At 49.4% G+C, this 23,312-nt stretch overlaps 2 protein-coding genes across 5 annotated transcripts in view; both read right to left on the bottom strand.

Annotated features, from left to right (window-relative positions):
* INPP5K (inositol polyphosphate-5-phosphatase K) overlaps positions 1–2,308 on the bottom strand; it is a 22,808-nt gene extending 20,500 nt beyond the window's left edge. For 2 of the 4 annotated variants that reach the window (XM_017541672.2, XM_017541671.2), the window contains exon 1: positions 1,899–2,123. Coding sequence is in view for 2 of the 4 variants with exons in the window: in XM_017541669.1 (XP_017397158.1) it covers positions 1,899–1,942 (44 nt within the window). In the remaining 2 variants the exon portion in view is untranslated. Of the gene's footprint in view, positions 1–1,898 lie in introns of all 4 variants that reach the window. The other 2 variants (XM_017541669.1, XM_017541668.2) reach the window with 2 other exon arrangements.
* Positions 2,309–3,962: 1,654 nt separating this feature from the next.
* The window catches only part of PITPNA (phosphatidylinositol transfer protein alpha), a 43,859-nt gene continuing 24,509 nt past the window's right edge, over positions 3,963–23,312 (bottom strand). The window contains exons 7-12 of the mRNA XM_017541678.2: positions 21,164–21,247; positions 19,273–19,350; positions 19,013–19,123; positions 18,069–18,191; positions 7,545–7,612; positions 3,963–6,482 (exon numbers count right to left, since the gene is read on the bottom strand). Of these exons, the coding sequence (XP_017397167.1) occupies positions 7,568–7,612; positions 18,069–18,191; positions 19,013–19,123; positions 19,273–19,350; positions 21,164–21,247 (441 nt within the window). The 3' untranslated portion in view covers positions 3,963–6,482; positions 7,545–7,567. The remainder of the gene's footprint in view (positions 6,483–7,544; positions 7,613–18,068; positions 18,192–19,012; positions 19,124–19,272; positions 19,351–21,163; positions 21,248–23,312) is intronic.

Genomic DNA, 23,312 nt, shown 5'->3' with positions numbered 1-23,312 from the left:
TAGCTAATTTTTTGTATTTTTAGTAGAGACGGGGTTTCACCGTGTTGACCAGGATGGTCTCGATCTCTTGACCTCGTGATCCACCCGCCTCGGCCTCCCAAAGTGCTGGGATTTCAGGCTTGAGCCACCGCGCCCGGCCTGTCATTTTGTATTTTTAATAGAGATGGGGCTTCACCATGTTGGCCAGGCTGGTCTTAAACTCCTGACCTCAGGTGATCTGCCCACCTCAGCCTCTCAAAGTGCTGGGATTACAGGCCTGAGCCATCATGCCTGGCCAAGGAGAAGTTTCTAAATAACAGGTTTCTCTGCATATGTCTTAAGAGTCTATACTCTATGGCTGTGTAGTATTGCATGAAAAAGAAAAAAAAGAGTACTCTCTCTCGGGAAACGTCATTACTTGGATAACATTTTAACCTCAGCCTACAAGTCTTAGGGAGGCAAGAGACTTCCTAGGTGATCAGGGGCCTCAATGACACTGGACCCACTCAGAGGCTCAAAGGGAAGACCAAAAGAGGCCGACAGATGTCTTTAGCGGAATACTGACAGCAGCCCTACAAGCAGTGCCAGACTGTGCAGAGCACAGAGCAGGCAGGAGCTGCAGCCCCTGCAGAGACCAGCAACAGCTGGCCTGAGTGCTAGGCGCACAGTGAGGAGGAGGACCTGCAGCAGCTGGAGATCCGAAGTGGGGTGGGGGTGGGGCGGTAACAGGGGACTGGGAGAAAAGGGCAAATGAGGCCAAAACATCTCTTTTCCAACAGACCCTGCTCTTAGAGGTCGACGTTCACCAAAGCACTTCAAGAAATTCTTGGCAAGTTTAAAACAACTTCCTGTCCCTCCCTATTAGCATAAACAACACCATACAGAAACCAACCACCTTCCCAGGCACTCGGCCTGAGATTATGTGCTTCATTTGTCTACGATCTCCCCCTGCTGTCCGACAGAGGTTTAAGGAACAAAGACTTATTTTGCTCAAAGACTTATTTTCCCAGACTTGCTCTAAGTGGATGGAGAGCACAAGTCCAGATTTCTTGTTCCCACTCTCAGATCCGATGATTAGCAGCAAATCCGTGCATCGTGACTTAGACTAAGTAGGCGATTAGCGCTGTTACCCGTGAAAGAGCAGGCAAGAGACCAGGCTAAGTCACTTCACTAAAGGATCTTATCTCAATCTGATTGTGGATTTCCGGGGGTTATCGTGGAATCAGGCAGAACTCATGATGTATGTGCTGATGAAAAGTAGGAACGCCGGGCGTGGTGGCTCACGCCTGTAATCCCAGCACTTTGGGAAGCTAAGGCGGGCGGATCACCTGAGGTCTGGAGTTCGAGACCAGCCTGGCCAACGTGGAGAAACCCTGTCTCTAACAAAAACACAAAATTAGACGGGTGTGGCGGCGCGCGCCTGTAATCCAGCTACTAGGGAGGCTGAGGCAGGAGAATCGCTCGAACCCGAGAGGCGGAGGTTGCGGTTAGCCAAGATCGCGCCACTGCACTCCAGCCTGGGTGACAGAGCAAACCTCCATCTCAAAAAAAAAAAAAAAAAAAAAAGGAAAAGTAGGAACGAGATTCCTAACCTAGAGCTGAAGGGTGATGGACTTGTTATGTCTCTAGCCTCACAAACCCAACACAGCTGACCTGTCCAGAAAGCAACCGCGACACCCGATCGCGCCCCAGTGGGAACGAGCTTGGCGGCCTCGGCTTAGAGGGCGCGCGAGGCTCGGGCCCAATATAGCCCACCCGGCACAGGCCTGGGAGAATGTGAGCGCGCCCCTGAACCCAAGGCAGTCATGGAGGTCTGCAGCCTTGCCTCCCAGGCTGCTCCCACCAGCAGCCCGCAGCCCGAGAGGGTCGGCGGCCGCCATCCGCCCCAGCAGGCCGCCCCGCCGCCAGCGCCTCCTCACCCGAGCCTCCTGCCTTTCGGCCCGCCCGGCTTCCGAGAGCTCATGGCCGCCGTCGTCCCGCGCGGTGGCCAGGCACGCTCACGTCTGGCGGCCAGAGCAGCCGCGCTGCCGGCCGGTCTCACGCGCCCCCCTGTCGCGGACTGTTTTTCTTCCGGACTCCGCCCGCCCGCCCCGGCTTCCGTCAGAGACAGGCCATAGGCGCACCGCCGGCTCTGGGTGGTGCGGCTCGCGAGAGGAGGCTGGACTCTCCCAGAAGCGCGAAGCTGCGAGAGGCTGAGCGAAGGTGTCTTCGGGGACGTCAGGGAGGCGTGTCTGGCCTGTCATCAGCGCACAACGCCACACAACCGCAGCCAGCCCTGGTGCGCGGCCTCCACTGGACCCGGCCCGGCCCAGCCCGCCGCCCGCCGCCCGCCGCCTCCCGCCCCCCGCCCCCGACTCCCAGCGTGCCCCGCTCCAGGGGCCGTCTTCCGGCGGAAGTTGTCGCTCCGCCGTCGCGGCCTCTGACCCGCTTGTGAGGGATCCGAGTCCGGTCCTTGTGCTGTTTTCGCCCCGGCTTACCGCCGTCCAGAGACCCAGGGGGCAAATGAGGACCAGGGGTAGGGACACGCCGCTTAGCCACCGTCCTGCCTGGAACCCGGCGTCCCTGTCCCCTCAGCTGCGGGTAATCTGCCATGCCCGTGGCGCCCATGCCGCTCCGGTAGCGTCTCCATTCTCCGCCTCCACTTGCAGGCGGCTTTCGCCCTCCTAACTGATGGGGTTAACCACTGCATGTGGGAGGTTTGGGGGATTCCTAGACTCCTAGAAAATTAGCCATCAATAAACGAGAAGTCCGGAGAATCGCTTGAACCCGGGAGGCGGAGGTTGCAAAGAGCCGAGATCGCGCCACTGCACTCCAGCCTGGGCGGCAGAGTGACTCCGTCCCCCCGCCCCCCCCAAAAGTAACTCACTGCTTCCATATGGTCCGTTTTCAAGACCAAACGGCTTCTATGTAGTCTCCATTCAAGACCAAACGTGAAATGGTTACTTTGCTAAAGATTCACTGAGATTTCCTTGAAGTCATTGTTCTTAATCAGTTTTTCTGGGGGGTGGGGTTATTTATGGGATTCCTTTGACAGCACTTTCCTCAAAAAAATGCACACACAATTTTACAAACAAACTTCCAGAGGTTCACGCGCCAGGGAGCCAGGTTAAGAACTTTTTTTTTTTTTGAGATGGAGTCTTGCTCTGTTGCCCAGGCTGGAGTGCAGTGGTGCAATCTCAGCTCACTGCAACCTCCACCTCCTGGGTTCAAGCAATTCTGCCTCAGCATGGGAGCCTGCCACCAGACCCAGTTAATGTTTTTTGTATTTTTAGTAGAGATGGAGTTTCACCATGTTGGCCAGGCTGGTCTCGAACTCCTGACCTCAGGTGATCCAGCTTCTCAAAGTATTGGGATTACAGGCATGAGCTACTGGGCTCGGCCAAGAACTACTTTATTTTTTTGAGACAGAGTCTCACTCTGTCACCCAGGCTGGAGTGCAATGGCGCAACCTCCACCTCCCGGGTTCAAGCAATTCCCCTGTGACAGCCTCCAGAGTAGCTGGGACTACAGGAGCTCGCCACCATGCCCGGCTAATTTTTTGTATTTTAGTAGAGACAGGGTTTCACCATGTTGGTCAGGATGGTATTGATCTCCTGACCTTGTGATCCGCCTGCCTCAGCCTCCCAAAGTGCTGGGATTACAGGCGTGAGACACCACGCTGGCCAAGAACTACTTTAAATAAATGTTTTGCTTGCTTGGTATGGTGGATAAAGAGGAAGATGTGAAGAGGGGAGACAAAAGCAAAAGGAAATACTGTCAGTAGGAAGCGGCCAGATTACAACTCAGATGTGCAATGCTTCCATTAAGTAAATTGACAAGGGACTATTACAATTTGCAGAAATCCATGTGCAGAAATTTTCAGATACATCTTCTTGCCTCTTCCTAATCCTGCCTGGTAAAATAGGGGATATCAGTGCAAGTTTGAGGAGATCTACAGTTGGAAAATGGACATATGGACATCACCAAACTAGACTCCAGAAAGCTCTGTCTAGGATTTTATTAGACTGCTTTTTTCTCAATATACCTGTGTTGGAAGATTGAGACAAAAAGGCACAAACTCACATTAAATAAACAAGATAATCTAATCAGTTCTACAAAGTGTAGTTTGTAAAAGAAGTTGCACTAGGAACCAACCAAAATAAGTCAGGGAGTCCCAGCGGGGACTGTAAAAGGAGAACTCGGGAAGATACACATGCCCGCGGTACTGACCCTGTCCCAGACTCTCTCCAGAAGAAGGCCAGAGCCCAGCACCCCTCCTCCCCGTCCCGGCACTGCTGCTCTGCTGGGGCTGTGACCCTGGGATCCTCATGTAAGCAGCTGGTCTGAAGGGGCATGGCACACGCTCATGTGCTACCCCTGAAGCTGAGCCTTTATCGTAAGTCCTTCTGAGTGCTGGTCAGTTTGGGGTGGGCGAGGAGGAAACGGGGTACTTAAAAGCAGCCAACACTGTTGCCCAGCAGCAGCACCATCCATGGGGATGGAACAGAGCAGGGACATCCCTCCTCTATGTTTATGTGGGCTGGAGTTCCAGATCCAGGCTGACAGCTCATCATGGATGCTTTTAAACTGGGGCAACAGGTGGAGGTGGGAGGAGCCCTCATTAGGGTTAAAGTGATATGTGTGGGTCTCAAAGAGCCAAAGGAAGGATATTAACAGCTGCTGACCCTCAAACCACGTAACAACTGTCTGTCTAGAATGCCACAGTTTCTTTCTTTCAAGATAACCACCATCTGGACTTCCCCTATTTGATGAATGAAGAAGGGAAATCTTTAAGCACAAATATAATTAAGAGCTAATAGGAAAACATTTACATTTTTCTCCAGTAGGATTGCCTCTTCTCCAACTTTCCAAGTAAGATAAACGCTACCAGCAGTTGAGATGCTACCCAGATGAATTACTAAAGTCCCCTAAAGGTGAGGAGACTCACACAGAGGAAGGTGCCTGTAACAAGACAGCTGGTTCCAAAGGGACCTCAATGAAGGTCAGAGCTAACCATGCTGGGGGGTCTGAGTCTGTCCACTCTTGCCCCCGGAGGGCCACAGGGAAACATCCATCAGGACGTCGTAGGTGCAGTCCTGTGAAACACTCCCTTATTGCACTTAGAAATGAGTAAGGCAAACAAACTGACAAAAACATAAGGGTACATTATCCCACCCCACTTCTTGCTTCCCGGACAAAGATTTGGTCTCTCATTAGCAGATGCACCCAGGCTAGTGTGGGCTTGGATCATGGCACACTTAGGCCAACGTGCTTCACAAGGTTTGGGGCATGTCAGGTGACACTACTGCTATCTCAGATTCTCCCAGTAAGAGGCATCCTCAGGCCCTGCCAAGTTGTAGGGAACTGTGAACACACAGCAGCGTCTATGCCGCTGGAGCCTGGACTTCCTCACCTGCCTGCTTTGGTAGAGTTCTGTACTATGATCACTATGTGCTTTTGAATTTCCAGGACAGAACTCAGCGTGGGAGTAGGATGAGCTAAGTTCTTGATCCCCAAATTCCTTTCCAGCAACTGCAGATGGGGAAGGATGTTCTGGAGAAAAGCTTTTTGCATGCTCATATTGTGCAACATGAAAGACCAGGACTCTTGTATCCTGACCAGCCTCAAAGACAGAGGACAGGGACCTAAGAAAGCACAGAGAAAAGAGATTATTGCTGAGTGGCAGCACCAGCCCAAAAGGGAAGAGGAGGAGCATGGACTTACGGAGCTCCTCGGGGTCAGACAGTTGGCATTTAGAGGGCGACTCAATTCTAGGGGCCACACGGGACAGTTCTCTCCAGGTGGAGAACTGACTGGGGCGATTTTGTAGGCTCTGCAGAGAGATTCAGAGTGGGTAACAGGAGGGCCAAGAAGCCACAGGTGTTTCTAAGAGAGCAGTAACTAAAGATTCAGTGACTGGGGCAGGTTATCTGCATTTGTTAAATTTTCTTAAACAGACCGGCTGAGCCTTGGGTACCTCCATGTGCTAGAGTGCACTAAGGAAGGGTTACTGGGAGCTGAAGACAGACTTACAAAAGCACACTGCGATTCTGCAGAAGTGGGGAAAACAATGGATCTCTAGCTCATGCCCTCTCCCAACATGAACACTCAAAACTGCAAAGATCTGCCCAGGAAGCAAATACCTCAGTTTATCCCAAGGCTCAGAACAAATGAACTTAAATCATTTAAAAAAAGGCAGCTATCTGAAAGACTGAAAATGTCACTTGGAAATAAAGGTCGGGGGCACACACAGAAATGGGTCAGAACACAAAGGAGAGACAGAGGAGCTGTAAATACAGCAGCCTGCACACCATGTATCTGGGAGGAGCAGGCTCCTGCACACGCGGGCTCTGTAATACCAGACGGTCTATCTGTTCACAATGTTAAAGGGCATCTAGAATTAGCTACAGGAAGGGGCTCGAAGTTGCCTGGAGAACGGGCACAGAACGGCTGCTTCTGAAGATGGCCTGTCACGTGGGAGGGTGGAGCTGCTGGGCCTTCCTGTTGACCACTGTCTTGCAAAACTAGAAGAAAATAAGATGATTAAGGAAGCAACAGGCGCAAACGGACACAACTGTAAATCATCCTCAATGGGAGTTTCAAAAGGAGGAAGGACTCCGGCTGGTGGGCAGGGAAGGGAGTGGGGAGAGAGCACTAAGGCCCGAGCAGTGACTGGGAAGCTGCATCACACACTCCACCTTGTCCTACCCTCCTGCCCCCCATAAGCTGCTTTAAGAACACGGGCCAGGGAGAGCGAGCCAAGCCTGGCATCACGGCTGGTGAGACCCTGGGCCTGCTTACCCGCTAGTGTTAGAGGCCAGTTTTTATTTGCGAAAATAATTTTCTCTCAGAGCCTAAGTGGGAGCACAGCCAGGTTTCAGTGATTAAGACTGCTTTGAGCTGCTGGAATCCCATGAGTGGGGAGGTGTACAGGGCACTGGGGAACCAGCACCAAGAGCTAACGGAGGAAGGAAGGGGCTTGGGGAAGAGTGACAACATGGAACAAGGGGCCACCAATCTGGGCCCATGACCTGGGCAGAAGCACCCTCCCAGCACCTGAAAGATGCCACCTCTGATGAGGGCAGCTTAGTATGGGATCGGGGGTATAAAGAGGAAGGAAATGCAGCACCTGACGCAATAGTGGATGCTGACAAAGGCTGCCTGGCCAGCAAGTTTTTCAAGGGGGAAGGGCAGGTCATGCCAGTATTTGGGAGCTAGGAACTGGCGGTGGCATGGGAGGGCCAGGAAGTACCCAGCATGGCAGCTTCCACTTGAGATGGATCAAGTTGACAGAGGAAAGTGATTAGCAGCGGATGAACCTGGCTTCTGTACCCCCCACCCCCACCCCCACTTCCTACCACCCTCCCTATCCATGTCTCTGAGTGGTTCTTTGGAAAACGTCCCTGAAATGTCCCAACAGCCATCATTTCTTTTAGTGGAAGCTGAGAGCTGTTTGGCGGGGCAGACATCATTACTAGAAGGAAGGAGGAGGAAAAGGTTTTCTGACTCCACAGTGAGCTGCTGAGGCCTTGAAAACCCAAACTGATTTTACGGGTCTGTGACACAGTGAGAAATCTGGTACGTACAGTGCAGAGGATAAAGGGTGGCTTTAGTCATCTGCTGTCATTCCTTTCACTGGGTCCTTTTGTCTCATCTGGAACAGAAAAAGCAGGAAAAATGGAAGGCTTCTGCTGCTGATGAAATTCCACCAAAAATACATCCCGCCTTCTCAATCCTGCCAATAGGCAAGGTGGGGCATTTTTTGTATACAAAGCAAAACACTGGAAGGACAGAATTTTGCAAATATACTTCATGCCATCCATCTACAGCTCTGTGCCACTGGCCTCACCAGCCATGATTCCTATTTCTCTTCCTTGTGTCATGGTGTTTGGGTCAGTTCATAAGCACTTCTCTCTTTTTTTGGTAGAGAGGTGTGGTGTTGGGGTAGGTCTTCCTATGTTGACCAGGCTGGTCTGGACTCCTGGCTTCCCTAGATCCTCTGCCTCAACCTCCCAAAGTGCTGGGATTACAGCACAGGTGTCAGCCACCACACCTGGCCCCTGTTTCATTCATTCAACAAATATTTATGAAACTTTTTTTTTTTTTTTTTTGAGACAGACTTTTGCTCTGTCGCCCAGGCTGGGGTACAGTGGTGTGACCTCTGCTTACTGCAACCTTTGCCTCCCAGGTTCAAGCAATTCTCCTGCCTCAGCCTCCCGAGTAGCTGGGATTACAGGTGTGCACCACCACGGCTGGCTAATTTTTGTATTTTTAGTGGAGACAGAGCTTTGCTGCATTGCCCAGGCTGGTCTTGAACTCCTGACCCCAAGTTATCCACCTGCCTGGGCCTCCCAAAATGCTTGGATTACAGGTGTAAGCCATCGCATCTGGCCTCAATGTAGCATCTCTTTAGTTCTAAGAACTCCTACAGGGCTGGGGATATTTAGCTGTGAACTAAAACGGACCAATTCTCTCCTCAAGAAGCTTATATTCTGGGGCAGGGTGGGCAGAGAACAAACACATGAATATGTGTCAGGTGGGACTAAGGGCTGCTCAGATAGAGAATGACTGTGGGTAAGTGCTATTTCAGGTAGTAATGGAAGCCTGTAGTGAGGTTTGAGAGGAAACCTGAAGAAATGAAGGAGAAAATCCTGTGGTGCTCTGGGTTAGGAGCGTTCCTGGCAGCGTCTCAGGCCTGCAATCCAAGCACTTTGGGAGGCTGAGGCAGGCAGATCAAGAGATTGAAACCATCCCGGCCAACATGGTGAAACCCTGTCTCTACTAAAAATACAAAAATTAGCCAGGCGTGGTGGCATGCACCTGTGGTCCCAGCTACTCAGGAGGCTGAAGCAGGAGAATCGCTTGAATCCGGGAGGCAGAGGTTGTGGTGAACCGAGACTGCACCACTGCACTCTAGCCTGGCAACAGAGTGAGACTCCATCTCAAAAAAAACAAAAAAGTGGGCACAATGTCATGGCATAAGGATGCAGAGGTGCAAAGTACAGGGGCAGGTCTGGGTCACAGAAGTTCAAGGCTGCTGGAAAACAGGATGGAGGCTTCTCTGGAAGCATCGAGTGGTCCCTGTCACTGGCACCTCCCAGGCAGAAGCAGACGTCACTTACTCAAAATGCTGTAGCTCTGATCTCTCTAAATCAGTTATGACTTGAAAACTTTATCCTATTTGAAGAATGTCAATAACATAAGTATTTCTTCCCTATCCATTAGTTTTCTGCTCAACTTTTGTTCTTTATAATGTTCAACAAATTTTGAACACCTAAGAGTATAGCTCCTAGAATCAAACTCCCTGGACTGTATTGTTTTGTTTGTTTGAGACAGTGTCTGGCTCTGCTGCCCAGGCTGGAGTGCAGTGGCGCAATCATGGCTCACTATAGTCTTGACCCCCACCCCGAGCTTAAGTGATCCTCCTGCCTCAGCATCCCAAGTAGCTGGGACTACAGGCATGTGCCACCATGCCAGGCTGATTAAAAAAAAATTTTTTTTGGCCAGGAGTGGTGGCTCACGCCTGTGATCTCAGTACTTTGGGAGGCCGAGGTAGGCGGATCACCTGAGGTCAGGAGTTCAAGACCAGCCTGGCCAATATGGTAAAACCCTGTCTTAGAAAAAAAAAAAAATTTATTTTGAGGCCGGGCGCAGAGGCTCACGCCTATAATTCAGCACTCTGGGAGGCTGAGGTGGGCGGATAATAAGGTCAAGAGATTGAGACCATCCTGGCCAACATGGTAAAAACCTGTCTCTATTTTAAAAAAAAGAAAAAGAAAAAAAAAAGGCCGGGCGTGGTGGCTCATGCCTGTAACCCTAGCACTTTGGAAGGCCAAGGTGGGTGGATCACCTGAGGTCAGGAGTTCAAGACCAGCCTGGCCATCATGGTGAAACCCCATCTTTAAAAAAAAAAAAAAAGGCTGGGCGCGGTGGCTCAAGCCTGTAATCCCAGCACTTTGGGAGGCCGAGGCGGGTGGATCACGAGGTCAAGAGATCGAGACCATCCTGGTCAACATGATGAAACCCCGTCTCTACTAAAAATACAAAAAATTAGCTGGGCATGGTGGCGCGTGCCTGTAGTCCCAGCTGCTTGGGAGGCTGAGGCAGGAGAATTGCCTGAACCCGGGAGGCGGAGGTTGCGGTGAGCTGAGATCGCGCCATTGCACTCCAGCCTGGGTAACAAGAGTGAAACTCTGTCTCAAAAAAAAAAAAAAAAAAATATATATATATATATATATATATGTAAAATTTTGTGTGTCAGGACAGGGTCTCATTGTGTTGCCTAGGCTGGTCTTGAACCCCTGGGCTTAAGTAGTCCTCCTGCCATGGCCTCCCAAAGTGCTGGGACTGCAGGCATGAGCCAATGCACCTGGCTTGGATTGTATTCTGGCTCCATCACTAATTGTGTGACCTTGAGTAAGTCACTGCACTGCTGTCTAAGCCTAAATTTCTTTTTTTTTCGAGACAGGGTCTCACTGTGTCACCCATGCTGGAGTGCAGTGGTGCAATCACCATGCCAGGCTAATTTTGGTATTTTTTGTAGAGATGGGGTTTCGTCATCTTGCCCAGACTGGTCTCCAACTCCTGGACTGAAGCAATCTGCCCACCTCAGCCTCCTAACGTGCTGGGATTACAGGCGTGAGCCACTATGCCCCGACTTTTTAAATTTTTTTTCTTTTTTTGAGATAGTTTCACTCTTGTTGCCCAGACTGGAATGCAATGGTGTGATCTTGGTTCACTGCAACCTCCACCTTCCCAGTTTAAACGATTCTCCTGCCTCTGCCTCCCTAGTAGCTGGGATTATTAAGCACCTTGCCACCACACCCGGCTAGTTTTGTATTTTTAGTAGAGATGGGGTTTCTCCATGTTAGTCAGGCTGGTCTTGAACTCCCGACCTCAGGTGATCTGCCTGCCTCAGCCTCCCAAAGTGCTGGGATCACAGGCCTCAGTCAGAGCGTGGGGCTCTATCCCATGAGAAGGCCTGGGAGCAGCAATAACCCAGTAGTAATAAGCACACCCAGCACCAGACCTCATTTCCCAAACAGCATTCTCCTCTCTACATAAGCAGGGCTCCTTGAAGGTAGCCAATTACAGGCTGGGTCATGGAAAAACAAGACAAACCTGGAGCACCATGGGCTTCGAGGGCACAGCAGGGACCTCACCAGTAACTGGACAGACAGACAGAAGAGGATAAAAAGAACACCGAGGTGGTGGCAGCTGGGCTAAAATACACAAGTGGGGTCTAATCGTGCAGAAACATCAGACAAATCCACGTTCAAAGACATTCCACAAAACCACCAGCATGTAACCTTCACAAACGCCATGTTCGTGGAGGTCAGGACACTGAGGAGCCGCACTAGACGGATGGAAATGAGAGCCGGACGCTGGGAGGCAGTGTGTCCTGGCTCCAGCCTTTGCTCTAAGGGAGTAGACGGGAGCTCTTGGTACTCCCAGATGCTGGGAGGCAGTGTGTCCTGGCTCCAGCCTTTGCTCTAAGGGAGTAGACGGGAGCTCTTGGTACTCCCAGATGCTGGGAGGCAGTGTGGCCTCGCTGCAGCCTTTGCTCTAAGGGAGTAGACGGGAGCACTTGGTACTCTTCTTGCCTGTTTTCTGTAAGTCTGAAAGTCTTTCAGAATAGAATTTTAAAAAGACAGCGTGCTCACGAATGACCACCGACATAAATTTTCAGTCATCAGAGAATTTAATGTCATGGGAGCAGAGCTCCTTGGGCCTCAACTAGAGTTCACCACCTTGCTTCAGTTTGTGAATGCAGAGCCGGGTCTTGTTTTCCCACTGCTTGAAGTAAGATGGCACCTCCTACCAGGAATGTGAGAGCTTCCCTTACTGTCAGAAACAAGCTCTCCGCACCCACAGAGGCTACCACTGAAATTGAAATAAAATTCATTACTTCAATCTTTTTTTTTTTTTTTTTAAGACGGAGTCTTGCTCTGTTGCTCAGGCTGGAGTTGCAGTGGCCCCATCTCAGCTCACTGCAAGCTTCCAACTCCTGGATTCAAGTGATTCTTCTGACTCAGGCTCCCAAGTAGCTGGGATTACAGGCACCTGCCACCATGTCCCGATACTTTTTGTATTTTTAGTAGAGATGGGGTTTTGCCATCTTGGCCAGGCTGGTCTCAAACTCCTGACCTCAGGTGATCCGCCTACCTCAGCCTCCCAAAGTGCTGGGATTACAGGCGTGAGCCACTGCGCCCAGCCCATTACTTCAGTCTTACAATATAATGAACAACAGGAATGCTTATTTCCTATTTCGTGGGGCCTATATGACATGCAAGATTTATCTGATGTTTGTGATGTTCCTAAGATGTAGCCAACGTAGGCTATACATACACATATAACATGGTTGAAGAAAATATGTATATGTGAAAATAGGAAAACAGCAACTTCTCGGAGGGTAGGGGGCTAGGGGAGGGATAGCATTAGGAGAAATACCTAAGGTAGATGACGGGTTGATGGGTGCAGCAAACCACCATGGCAGATGTACACCTATGTCACAATCCTGCACTTTCTGCACTTGTACCCCAGAACTTAAAGTACAATTTAAAAAAAAACCAAAAAACTTCAATCCTGGTTTGCTTTTGTTTTTAACAATGTTTTCCTCCAGGGAATGAGACCAGGGGCTGAAACAGAGAGACTTTTATTTATTTATTCATCTATTAGTTATTTGGACTTTTAATTTTAAATGTATTTTTCTTTCTTTTGAAAATCATTTTGACCGTTAAGTATGAAATACTCCTTTGACCTAAAAAAAAATTAGTAAAAGTATCAATGTTAATATCCTAGTTATTACACTGTGCTATAGTTTTGCAAGATGTTACCACTGGCAAAAACTGGGTAAAGGGTACACAGATCTTTCTGCATTATTTTTTATAACTGCCAGTGAATTTTTCGATCATCTCAAAATAAAAATTTCAGTGCAGAAATGAAGCTGGCTGGGTGTGTTTGGGAGGCTGGGGGAGAAGGATCATATGTGGCCAAGAGTTTGAGACCAGCCTGGACAACATACCAAGATCCTGTCTCTAAAAAAAATAAATAAATAAAATAAAATTAGGTAAGCATGGTGGCCTGTGCTTGCAGTCCCAGCTACTTGGGAGGCTGAGGTGGGTGGATCACCTGAGGTCAGAAGTTCGAGAACCTGCCTGGCCAACACAGCAAAACCCTGTCTCTACTAAAAATACAAAAATCAGCTGGGCATGGTGGCACACGCTTGTAATCCCAGCTACTCGGGAAGCTGAGGAAGAAGAATCGCTTGAACCAGGGAGGCGGAGGTTGCAAATGAGCTGAGACTGCTACTGCACTCCAGCCTAGGCAACAGAGTGAAATTCCTTCTCAAAAAACCAAACCAAACCAAACAAAAAAGCCATAAGACAGAGCTCAAGAGCAGGTAATGAGAAGGTCAGGTACACTCACATCCAAGCAGACAGACAGAGAAACCAGCTGTGAAAGAGGCTCAGAGAGGGCATCTGAGGTGGGCCAGCTGAGCAAGGGCATCACACAGACTCTCAGCTCCATCACAAAGGGGCAAGCCCAGAACAGACTGTGGAGGGACCAGAGGAATCATGGAGCCAACAGGGACTTCAAAAGAAGGCAAGAAAATCCTGCAGAATCTTACTCATGCAGTCTAACACATAGGATCTTTGCTTTGCTATTTTTCAGCAAATGAGAGTCCAGTAAATAGGAAAACAACAACTGGCTGGGCGCGGTGGCTCACAACTGTAATCCCAGCACCTTGGGAGGCTGACTCGGGTGAATTGCCTGAGTTCAGGAGTTTGAGACCAGCCTGGCCAACATGGCAAAACCCTGTCTCTACTAAAAATACAAACATTAGCCAGGCATGGTGGCACGCTCCTGTAATCCCAGCTACTCGGGAAGCTGTGGCATGAGAATTGCTTGAACCAGGGAGGTGGAGGTTGCAGTGAGCCAAGATCGCACCACTGCACTCCAGCCTGGGTGACAGAGTGAGACTCCGTCTCAAAAAAAAAAAAAAGAGAGCAAGGGCATGGGAAAGGGAGAAAAAAGGGAAGCTGGGGAGAAAGAGAGAGAGACAAAAAGAAACTGCTTTCCTACAGGCACGTATTTCCAGAAGTTTTTTTTTTTTAGGGCAAAGAACTCATATCTTGATCACGTGCTTCCCAGATCTTTAAACCTCATTCAAGAACGGTGGGTCCACACCCACAGGGACTAGAGTTTCAGCGGTGGTGACTATGGCTTTACAGTGACCCTCGTAACTCACAAACAAAATCTGCCTGCACTAGACAACTATGTATTGGTTTAGAGAATAAGTCATAATTCCTACTGCAAATTGCAGTTGATCCCGGTTCATGGAAGACATGCATTTACCTCTATTCCTCCCCCAAACCCTACTATATGACAGCAAAGGAATTTTAAAATATATAAAACTATGGAGACAACGAGAACAGAAGAAGCCACTGCAGGTAAGAGCCAGGAACAAACTTCTGGAATGTGGAAAAGGGACAGAAGAGTCAGTAACTAATGTGCAGAGCAGCGGCAGCTGAAACCTAAGTTCCTGGAGGAATGGGGAGATGAGGAGGAGCCAGACGGCTTGTGCTGAGGGTTTTCCAAAGGCTCGGAGCTGCAGGCAGCACGTCCTGCTGCAGGGGGAGTGCCAGGTGAGGCTGAAAACTGGAGACGTGTTTGAAAGTCCAAATGGAGAATGGTTAGGGCCTGGTGTTCCTTCTCCTGCTCTGGAAGTCAAGCAACCACCCTGCTTCCTACCACAGCAAAAGGCAGGAGGTTCACTCTCTGAAGCGCTGAGGAAGTCCTGAACTCGGGACCGCAGGTGCAGCGAGGGGCAAGGTGGGCCTGATGCAGAATCTGAGGGGATTAAAGTCAACTGACAGCATGACCAGCCTACTGGGGACCCTCCCCAGCTTGGCATACAGAATGCCAGCTGCCTGCCTGTCTCCCCTAGCAAGAGACGGGGAGCCCTCTCTAGTGAAAGTGAGAAGCCTCCCCCCACCGCCGACAAAAAAGACTCGAGGTCCTGAGGCAGAGTTTCCCCACTGTAACTACTGAGTACCCTGCAGTGAAGCCACCTACTGATCTGTGGAAGGCCCCTAACACGAAACAGAATCCAACCCAAACTGGACAGAGGAGCTCAGCAGAAACATTACTGAGGAAGCAGAGAGAGGTCTCACCAAGCAAAAACCAAAACTGTCGCTTCAGAAAAGGAGGTAAAAGGAGAGAAAGTGCATTATGAAAGAACAAAGAAGAAATGCTCAAAAATAATTAATAGAAGAGAGAAATGTTAAAATTGGAAAAAAATCTCCCAGAAAGGAGGCTGGGCATGGTGGCTCACGCCTGTAATCCCACTTGGCGAGGCCAAGGTGGATGGTTCACCTGAGGTGGGAAGTTCAAGACCAGCCTGGCCAACATAGCAAAACCCTGTCTCTACCAAAAAGACAAAAATCAGCTGGGTGAGGCAGCACACGCCTGTAGTCCCAGTTACTGGGGAGGCTGAGGCTAGAGAATCACTTGAACCTGGGACGCAGAGGTTGCAGTGAGTTGATATCATGCCACTGCATTCCAGCCTGGGTGACAGATCCAGACTCTGTCAAAAAAAAAAAAAAAAAAAAAAAAAAAACCCAAAAAAAAAAAAAAAAAAAAAAAAAAAAAAAAAAAAAAAAAAAAAAAGCAAAAAACAACTCCCAGATAGCAAAGAAAACATAAAAAGAATAGAAAGTCAATTCATAGGGTTCAGCGTCTAGCTAAAAATTCTACAAAGAAAACCAAACAGGAATGAAAATTACAAAAACATTTTCCAGAACTAAAGAGATTTTTTTTTTGAGACGGAGTCTCGTTCTGTCACCCAGGCTACAGTGCAGTGGCACAATCTTGGCTCACTGCAACCTCCTCCTTCCAGCGATTCTCCTGCCTCAGCCTCCTGAGTAGCTGGAACTACAGGTGCCCACCAACACACCCAGCTACTTTTTATATTTTTTAGGATAGATGGGGTTTCACCATATTGGCCAGGCTGGTCTCAAACTCCTGACCTTGTGATCTGCCTGCCACAGCCTCCCAGAGTGCAGGGATTATAGGTGTGAGCCACCTCGCCCGGCATGAAGGGATCTTTTGATTTAAAGAGTAAAACAAGGCTCTTTAAATGTGCCTTTAAATCTGCATTTGGTTGAAAATAATCCATTTGGATCTGACCTCGTGATTCGCTCACCTTGGCCTCCCAAATTACTGGGATTACAGGCGTGAACCACCGTGCGCAGCCGAGAAAGATTTTCAAAAGGGGGAGAGATTAAAAAAGAATTCTCTAACACTGAGGGCTCTCAAATTTTGGATCTGAAGAAAGCAGACCCAGTAGATCCTCTGGAGAGTTCTTCTAGCTCCAAGAATTTGAATTCTACCCAAAGAATGAAAGGTGGTCAGCAAACACTTCCACCAACCCCAATGTATGTTATGCTGGCCTTTGTCAGGCAGTGGATGCTGAAGCTCCAGGCTAAACCCCAATGAAAGTCTCCATGTTTCTTCATTTGGTGACGTTTTCCCCTTCTTTCTGTCAGGACTAGGGTGACCAAAAGACTCAGGCACCTCTTCCACAGTCAGAATCCCCAGACCCCTGGACGCTGAGGTCTGCCCCTTCCTAAGGATTCTCAGCAAAAGCATCAGGGACTGTGCCCCAGTGAAATCCTGCCACGTCACTGCTAAATGTAGCTAAATGAATAACCACAACACCTGCATTCCACACGAAGCAACTCAGTGCACCGCTCAGCAGTGAGCCAGCCCAGGAGGAGTGTCATCCTGGATGGTAAAAACAGCTCCCTGTGGGGCTCCAGAGGAAGAGCTTGTGGACCTAGTCTCTGCCCCAGCCCGTGTCGTGAATCATGAGTGTCTGTGGCCAGGCAGCATTGGCGTCCAAGCCTGGCTCTCACTGAGGCCCTGCTGGAGAGCTGAGTGGGCTGTTGCAAAGCCAAGCCTCTACTGGATACCCAAACTCCATGCCAACCTCACCTGGGGCAGGGAGAGAGGAATGATGGCAATTCTTATGAAACAGGGCTTCCGCCTTATTACAGTTTTAGCTCCAAGAGGGCAAGGTGGCCCAAAATTACATTCAGAGGCAGGAGTATGGGAGAGTGATTCAGAGCTGTGGTTCTGGGGCTAGACAGTGCTGGGCTCCTCCTCGACCACACCGGCTGCAAGGCAGTGTGGCCCAGGGCGCGGCAGCATCCAGCTCTCTGGGCCTCCACTTCCTCACCTGAGGGTGGGGATAGCCACAGTGCCTCCTCACAGGGAACTGTGCAGACCGCAAGATGGTGTATGCAGAAGCCCTTGGAATGGTGCACAGCACACAGTGAGTGCCTGAATGTTACTGACTGACCATCTCCTCGGAGTGGGCGTCTCAGGGAAGCATCAGCATCCCCACATGAGGCATGAGGAATGCTGGGTCTTTAGGCCCCTATGGAACAGAGAGCTCTCTTTCTGCAATCCACGCCAAGGCCAAAAACAAAAGCAAATGCTCCAAACTCTGACAGCTCAAAACAACTGCAGGGAGCGCCAGCTGTCAGCGCCTGCACGTGCCCTTGCTGCCTTCTATGGCAATGTGCATGATATGCACGGTCAGCCCAGCCTGCCTCCCCCAGGGTCACCTCCAGCTCCGCAGCCCTGCACGCTCCACCCACCGGGCTCTGAAGAATCACTGTCGCAGCTGTATTACCCACTTGGCATTCGGCACAGACTATTTGTCTCTGTGGATATAGCAAGACTTCAACTAAACTGTCAATTCAAGAGCACGGGCTGTTTTCTTCCTCAGAATGCCCACGTACCGCCTAGCCCTCTACCTTAGCCATAGCAGACACTGACGTGTTCCTAGAACTACAGGACAGTGCTCAGTGAACTGCTCCAGCAAAACAGGCTCCCTCATCCTCCTGTGTTTATCTAACTGAGAGCCCTGAGTCTCCCTCATCCTCCAGCCCCGAGTCTCTCTTGGCCTCATGTGTTTATCGGATGGAGAGCCCCGAGTCTCCCTCATCCTCGTGTGTTTATCTGACTGACAACCCTGGGTCTCCCTCACCCTCACGTGTTTATCTGATGGAGAGCCCCGAGTCTCCTGTGGAGCCACTTACTTCGTCCAGCTGTCTCTTTGTCTCTTCTTCCATCCTTCGAATGTCGTCCATGGTCAGGTCCACCCACTTATCGAGCCAGCAGAACAGCTGCCTGTGGAAGTTTGTAAACAGACGCCTCTCTTGCTGTAAAGGATGGAACCAGCTAGAACTCAAAAGGGGAAGGCCACGGCCACAGCCCTCCTCCCATGCTCTCCACACTAAGACCTACACTTTGCTGGGGAAGGGAGGAGGAGTGACACCGGGCTGGCTTATCTGTATTAGCCAGAGGTCAATGACCTTTGCCTTCATGTTCGTAACAGGTATAGCTTCACATAGGAGGGAGCCCCCAAGAGAGAATGTACGCCTACCTCATGCTAGGCCTCTGCCCACAGTACTACCAAGATAGGCAGCCCCTCAACTCCCAGGCAAGCCAAGGCCCCCAGACCACAGCCACATTTCCTCCCGTGTCTGGCGTCTAATGCCAGATTAAAACTGGCCATAGCTATGAAATGCGGCCCGAGAGGGAGATTCCAACACATCGGAGAATTAAAAGGCTATAAAGTCCTTAGGTCTGCCCAGCAGAGTAATTCAGGGCACTGGCGAATCTGGCTCACAGTATCTCTTGCCTTTTGGCTGCAAGAAAAGAAAGACTGAGTTTTATTTGTAGGTCAGCTTTTGCCTTGGTTTCCTTCCCTGTCACAGGTGGTGCCCCTGGAAGGACAGCATTAAACCGTAAGACACTGGAGTGCAAGGGGAGGCAGCATCTGGGAAGCTGGCCTGTGAAGTGCTCTGATGCTGGCGGCCCTGCAATGCAGGCCCCATGGGCTGGACCATCTTCTTCTGTTGGGCAAAACAGCCCCCACCACACACACGCACACGCACACACACACGCACACGCACACACACACACATGCACACACGCAGGCAAACACAGTCACTGGGAAGGCCTCACCCTAGTCACTTACCTTGTGTATAAAGTTTTCCACTTTGTTCTGCAGGCCCCACCACTTGAACTTGACAGTAACCAGTTTGTATGCACACATATACGGGCAGTCTTTCTGATTTACAAGTTCTTGCTGCATTAGAAACATACCCACAGGCAGGCAAGTAACTAAGGGCAGACCTCAGGCTGTCCCCTGGCTCACCCCAGCCATTCCCCTCCTCCGCAGGGAGCGGCCCACCCACAAGCTGTCCAGTCCCCTGGCAGTGAAGGTGTGAATGGTACCTTCCAGTTGGGGCCCAAGGGTCCTCGGCCTGTTTTGATAGATTTAAATTTTGCTGGGTCTTCCTCTGCCTTGTAATCCTGAGAGAAATTGTGGAATTGGGGTTGGAGGGAAGTGGGAGAGGGAGTGAGAGGTGGGGAGAGCAGATTTTTCATTAGCATTCATTTCATACCAGTTCCCCATGCTGATGGCGCAAAGCAAATATGGGAAAATGTTCTAAACAAGATGTTGAACTGTTTACATTAGCCTCAGAGGAGAGTTCTATGTGATTTTCTCTGAGTGTTTGTTTTGAATTTTGCCAGTGTGAAAGTATCGCCAGACGGTCTGCGCAGGCACACATTTACAGTGTTGAAGACAGAGACTTTCAGTCTGGGCTGAGCTTCCACATCACCAGGGAAGACTTTTTAAAAATACAGATTTCTGAGCCATTCCACCCAAAATCCAGTGACTGAGAATATCTGCAGGTGAGGGCAGCACAGATTTTTTTTTTTTAAATCTCTGCAAGTGACTCTAAAATACAATCAGCACTCAGAATAACTGGCTGTCATTCCTTAAATCTTCTAGCATAATCCCCCTCTGGCTTGTTTTAACAAAATAATTACTGGAAATGTTCAATGTTGAAAACCCATCCCCTATTGGTGAGTCTCACTTGACTGATTTCTAATGCAGTGAATTCCCTATGTTAATTAACCACAACAGAAGTTTAATTTCCAGTTGTCCCTCTACACTGACTGATATGGGCTCAGGAAATACAAACTCATAACAAAGATCATACATTTGTCTCTCTCTCTCTCTCATAAAGTATTTCCCAAAGCTCAGAATTTTTTTTTTTTTTTTTTTTTAGAGACGGAGTCTTGCTCTGTCTCCCAGGCTGGAGTGCAATGGTACAATCTCGGCTCACTGCAACCTCCACCTCCTGGGTTCAAGCCATTCTCCTGCCTCAGCCTCCTAAGTAGCTGGGATTACAGGTTCCCACCAACACGCCCAGCTAATTTTTGTATTTTTAGTGAAACGGGGTTTCACTCTGTTGGCCAGGCTGGTTTCGAACTCCTGACCTCAGGTGATCCGCCACCTTGTCCTCCTAAAGTGCTGGGACTACAGGCATGAGTCGCCACGCCCAGCCCCAAAATATCTTAAGGGCAGTGTGACCACAGGAAAGAGGTATCACACCCCTGGCATGCAAAGAGCAAACACACATTCCCTATCAATGGGCAAAGAGTTAAAATTCCTGTCTTATAAATCCAACAAGGCCTCTGCCCAGTAAGAACAGTAATGAATGAGGAGGAATCTAACCCCCTCATTCCCTAAGCAAATACTTCCTTGGTGCAAAACAGTGAGCAAGCAAGACCTGGTCCCTCTTCTGACCAAGTTTTCGGTCTAGCAATGGACTGTCCTCCAGGCATCTACTGCAACGTGTGTTACTCTGAAAAGCCACCACCAACTTCTTGAGGGCAGGGGACCTGTCTTTTCATATATTCTGCATCCCTCACCTGGAACCCCGAGATCCTAACACTATTCCAAACACAGTAGGCAGGTAATACATGTTTTTTTAACCACTGAGTTGGGAAATAAATTTGGGAATTGGCGTTCTGACTTTTCAGGCTAAACATCATTTTAGCAGGGCAAAACACTCTACCTACAGCACCTACAGAGTCCAGTAATCGTTTTCAGAGGCCAAACAGGACATACAAATTTCGGGCCACTAATTTCCCAGTGGTATCCTCAGCTCAAGACAAGAAAACTCCTAATACTCACTTTAAAAAGTAAAACAAACTGTACACACCAGAGAGAATTTCCTTTTGTGCCAAGTTGGGTATGGCTTCCTGGTTTCTCTAACAATTAGAAGTCATTTCTGCATCTCAAAGGCCATCCACATCTTGAAATAGTTCCTACCTTGCTAAGCACTTGGCTTCGGTCTGCGATGTCTATGTAAATGGCTTCCACATGTTTCCATGCCTCAGGCTCCAGCTTATGCACCTGCGGGAAGCAGTGGGAACCACTATGCAGCTTGTCAGCTACAAAATACCCTCTAGCCAGAACGGACACCTAGGAACTGCCATTCCCAAGGCCACTGATATAAGAGTCCTACTGCTAAGTAATTATAGAATTACATACAATTATCCAAAGAAATGAGAAAATGCATTTTTTTTTTAAAGAGACGAGGTCTCATCATGTTCCTCAGGCAGTGGATATTCATAGGAGTGATCAAAGAACACTACAGCCATAAGCTCCTGGGCCCAAGTGGTCTTCCTGCCTCAGCCTCCTGAGGAGCTGGGACTGTAGGCACACAACACTGTACCCAGCTGGATGTTTTGTTTGTTTGAGATGGAGTCTAGCTGTGACGCCCAGGCTGGAGTGCAGTGGCGTGATCTCAGCTCACTGCGACCTCCGCCTCCTCCCAGGTTCAAGTGATTCTTCTGCCTCAGCCTCCCGAGTAGCTGGGATTACAGATGCCGCCAACACACCCAGCTAATTTTTGCATTTTTAGTAGAAACGGGGTTTTACCATGTTGGCCAGACTGGTCTCAATCACCTGACCTCAAGTGATCCACTGCCTTAGCATCCCAAAGTGTTGGGAGCCACCATGCCCAGCCCGCACTGGATTTTATGTAGACACGGCTGAGAACAAATGCGCTGATTTTTCAGAGCAAGCATCGCTTCTGCAGGTCAGAACGCTTCCAGGAGATGACGGTGCCCACACCATTTCCATATGCTCCCCACTGTCAAGACTGTGAGCACTTCTAGAGATGCTGCCTGTTTAGCAACACGACTTACTGTGATCAGGCTATACACGTGCGAATACAAAATTATGACCAGATTCGTAATGTACCAAAGGATACAATATAGAGCAACTAGAATAACTCTTCCTCCTGCTTGTCCCCTGGCCCCCACTCTAGTAGCCGCCACCTCTAAGAGATCCTGTATACGTACAAACATCCATGTGCATGGAGTTTTCTTCTAATATGAAGAGCAGCACATATACACAGTTTCATAACTTCCTTTTTTTTTTGGGGGGACAGAGTCTTGCTCTTGTCACCAGGCTGGAGTGCAGTGGCGCAATCTTGGCTCACTGCAACCTCTGTCTCTTGGGTTCAAGTGATTCTTCCACCTCAGCCTCTCAAGTAGCTGGGACCAAAGGTGCATGCCACCACGCCCGGCTAATTTTTTTGTATTTTTAGTAGAGACGGGGTGTCACCGTGTTGGCCAGGATGGTCTTGATCTCTTGACCTCGTGATCCACCCACCTCGACCTCCCAAAGTGCTGGGATTACAGCATAACTTCCATTTTTAACCAAACAGTAGGCTTGAAGACTGCTCCCTACTGGTTCTTTTTAATGGCCACAAGTATACCAGTATTTGGCAGCTCCACGATTCATTTAATGTTGACCTCCTAATGGACTCTTATGTTGCTTTTTGTTTTTGAGACAGGGTGTCACAAAAAACAAAGGTCAGGAGATCAAGACCAGCCTCGCCCAGGATGGAGTGCAGTGGTGCAATCACAGCTCACTGCAGCCTTGGCCTCCCAGGCTCAAGTGATCCTCGAGCCTAAGCCTCCAGAGTAGCTGGGACCACAGGCACATACCACCATGGCCAACTATTTTTTTTTTATTTTTAGTAGAGACAGAGTCTTGTTATGTTGCCCAGGATGGTCTTATGTTGTTTATAATCTTTGGCCACACAAAGATGACTGCAATGAGTCTCCCTGTATACATGTTATTTCATACATGTGAAAATAACTGTCTAATACATTCTTGGGCATAAAAAAGCTGAGGTAGGCTGGGTACAGTGGCTCATGCCTGTAATCCCAGCACTCTTGGAGGCCGAGGCGGGCGGATCGCCTGAGGTTGGGAGTTCAAGAACAGCCTGACCAACATGGAGAAACTTGTTTCTGCTAAAAATACAAATAAGGTGGGCGTGGTGGTGTGCGCCTATGATCCCAGCTACTCTGGAGTCTGAGGCAGGAGAATCGAGATCATGCCATTGCACTCCAGCCTGGGCAACAAAAGTGAAACTTCGTCTCAAAAAAAAAAAAAAACAGGCCGG

Source organism: Cebus imitator, unplaced genomic scaffold (assembly GCF_001604975.1).
Source record: "Cebus imitator isolate Cc_AM_T3 unplaced genomic scaffold, Cebus_imitator-1.0 Scaffold136, whole genome shotgun sequence".
Classification (NCBI taxonomy): domain Eukaryota; kingdom Metazoa; phylum Chordata; class Mammalia; order Primates; family Cebidae; genus Cebus; species Cebus imitator.
This window is presented reverse-complemented; position numbering and strand designations above follow the sequence as displayed.